Source organism: Xyrauchen texanus, chromosome 7 (assembly GCF_025860055.1).
Source record: "Xyrauchen texanus isolate HMW12.3.18 chromosome 7, RBS_HiC_50CHRs, whole genome shotgun sequence".
Lineage (NCBI taxonomy): Eukaryota > Metazoa > Chordata > Actinopteri > Cypriniformes > Catostomidae > Xyrauchen > Xyrauchen texanus.
Window position 1 is genome coordinate 626,627 of NC_068282.1, and position 2,500 is coordinate 629,126.

The following is a 2,500-nucleotide window of genomic DNA, read 5'->3' on the forward strand; positions in this document are numbered from 1 at the left end:
GGCCATCACAGCGAGGGAACCATGAGAACGCCCATGGCTGCTGCGGTCATGGAAAAATGAGCAGCTCCTGTGCAATCAGCCGTCCTCTCTTTCGCTGCACTTCACTGTGTCTTGGAAGTTTATCCTCAGCGTCCCCTCACATTCAAGCGTCGAGGTGCGTTCGCGACAGAGAGAGGCAAGAGAACTGTGGGACTAACGGTGCTGTCGACGCAAAACAAGAACCTGAAGGGGACACAAATATAACAAACTCTCAAACTATTTGCAATTTTAATGTATCGTATAACTGGACACGCACAGGCGAATACAATGCGGCACGACTGGTTGTGTCTGTTAGCCAAACACGCCAACTTAAACTCTGTTACATGCCACTCTACCCGTCGGAGGGCAAAGAGTGCGCTTGCCAGGATACGCTGGGCAGTTTCTTCACCAGCACTTATGCACTTGAAAGTTATTAACATTGTTAAAATATTTATTTTTAGTATCATTATATTCATAATACTTGCGCATCAAGGAAGGGAACAAACTAATCCAGACAAGTCGTTTTAATCTGAATAATTGCGGAGGACCATCTCAGAAGTATCTCCGTTCTTTATAACGTGTGTGTGTCTGTGTGTGTTTGTTGTGTTGGGCTGATACTGGAGCTGCTCAGAAGATCATCGGATGCTTCAGAATAGTGTTGTCTAAGGTACGAAGTCGGTACTGAAATTGTAAAAATGTGGCGCTTTGAGTGCTGTTGAGCGGAATCGTAAGCGCCTCTGATTGGCCATTGTGTTCACGTGCTCATCGGATATGTCTGTGATTGGCTACAATGATCAGCGCTTCAAAAACATGTTGTAAATATACATCAATGCCGCTCTTCACCGAGCGCTTGCACAGATAAGGTGCGTACACACTGCCAGCGACATCGCGCGCGACAGCGACTCCATCCCATTCATTTTCAATGAGAGCACAGCGACTTCTGGCAACTAGATGTGGGCGTGTCCAGCGACACGACAAAGTTGAGACCAGTTCAACTTTATTCAAATGAAGAGCGACTAACGGAAGCGACAGCCAATAGGAGAGAAGACGGGAGAGCTCACGTGATCCTTCTCTCTCTCTCTCTCTCTCTCTCTCTCTCTCTCTCTCTCTCTCTCTCTCTCTCTCTCTCTCTCTCTCTCTCAGCTCCTGCAGTAACGGGGGAAAGATGGATGAAAGGCTAATTCTTGCTGTTAGCAATGTTCCAGTGCTCTATGATATGTCTCTTCCCATGTACAAGGACATTTTTAAGAAAAATACTGCGTGGAAAGGTGTATCTGAGATCACTGGGATTTTATGGACCCAGACAGACCGGCGTTTGCGTTTTCGCCGCAGATAAACCGCCGCTATGGCAAACAGCACGCCTTGTTTCTCATTCATCTTTGATATAAAGCATTTTATGTACCGATTCCATTTACATTTAGTCTTTTCTCTCCAAAATGTTTGTTTTTAGTGGCAAGAAAAGAGATTCGCTGTCAACAGCAATGTAATAACATCCGTGAATGTCATTTATAAACGTTACTAGGCAACCAGTAGTGGGAACGCCCACTAGCGACTTCACCGCCAGCCACTGGCGACCTGCAGAGACACAGTCACCGGCAGTGTGTGCGCAGCTTTACACACGGGAGCGTTTTGAAAGCAGGACCGGTCCCCTCCCGTGTGTTGATCATTGTAGCCAATCACAGACATATCTGATGAGTGCGTGAACACAATGGCCAATCAGAGGCGTTTACGATTCTGCTCAACAGCGCTCAAAGCTTGGTACCGAAGTCGGTACTTTAGACAACACTACTTCAGAAACATGTCACGTGATAAAACGGTGCCTCCGTCAGAGCACTATATACTAAACTACAGCATGCTCTTGTTGCACCAGCCGTTTTCTCCAGGGTGTGTTGCACATTGAGCAGGTGTTACTGACTAATGCAACAATCTTCCACATCCTGCAAATTATTTGGCTTCATTTGAACTAAAGATGGGCCAGTCGTGATGTTGAATCCAAACCCAAGGCCAAAATGCGCTGGTGCAACTATCTGATATAAGAGGATGAAAAACATTTAATTTATTTAATTTATATTTTGAAGGTTTATGTTGTTTAATGCCTTGGTGACGTGCATCCACAAATCACAAGGGATGGATGACCGACCGGGCCAATGGGGCCAGTGCCCAGGGGCCCTTGACTGCCCCCCAACCCCCACCCCCTCGCTCAACTTTTGGGTGGAGGGGGGCCCTTGGAGATAATTAGCCCCAGAGCCTTTGCAAGTTATAATCCGTCCCTGTCTTCATTGTCAGTGATGATAAAAACCTCAACTGAGGATCTGCTGTTGGACGGGATTATTAACTGAATGTAACAGTGAATGTCTTTGATGTAAAGTTCTGTTTGTGGTTTATTACTTCCACTTTATCCCTTTTGAACTGAATTTGCATTGAAGAGCCACTATTGGTGAAGTTTACGTCTCTGAAACATTGTGACTAACTAAAATAAAAC

The 2,500-nt window shown here is 45.8% G+C and overlaps 1 protein-coding gene across 1 annotated transcript in view; it reads left to right on the forward strand.

Moving 5' to 3' along the window:
- The window catches only part of LOC127646808 (PRELI domain containing protein 3B-like), a 10,004-nt gene that overhangs the window by 7,264 nt on the left and 240 nt on the right, over nucleotides 1-2,500 (forward strand). Inside the window, exon 6 of the mRNA XM_052130712.1 lies at nucleotides 1-2,500. This exon is cut by the window's left edge and continues 56 nt beyond it; it is cut by the window's right edge and continues 240 nt beyond it. Within this exon, the coding sequence (XP_051986672.1) occupies nucleotides 1-25 (25 nt within the window). The 3' untranslated portion in view covers nucleotides 26-2,500.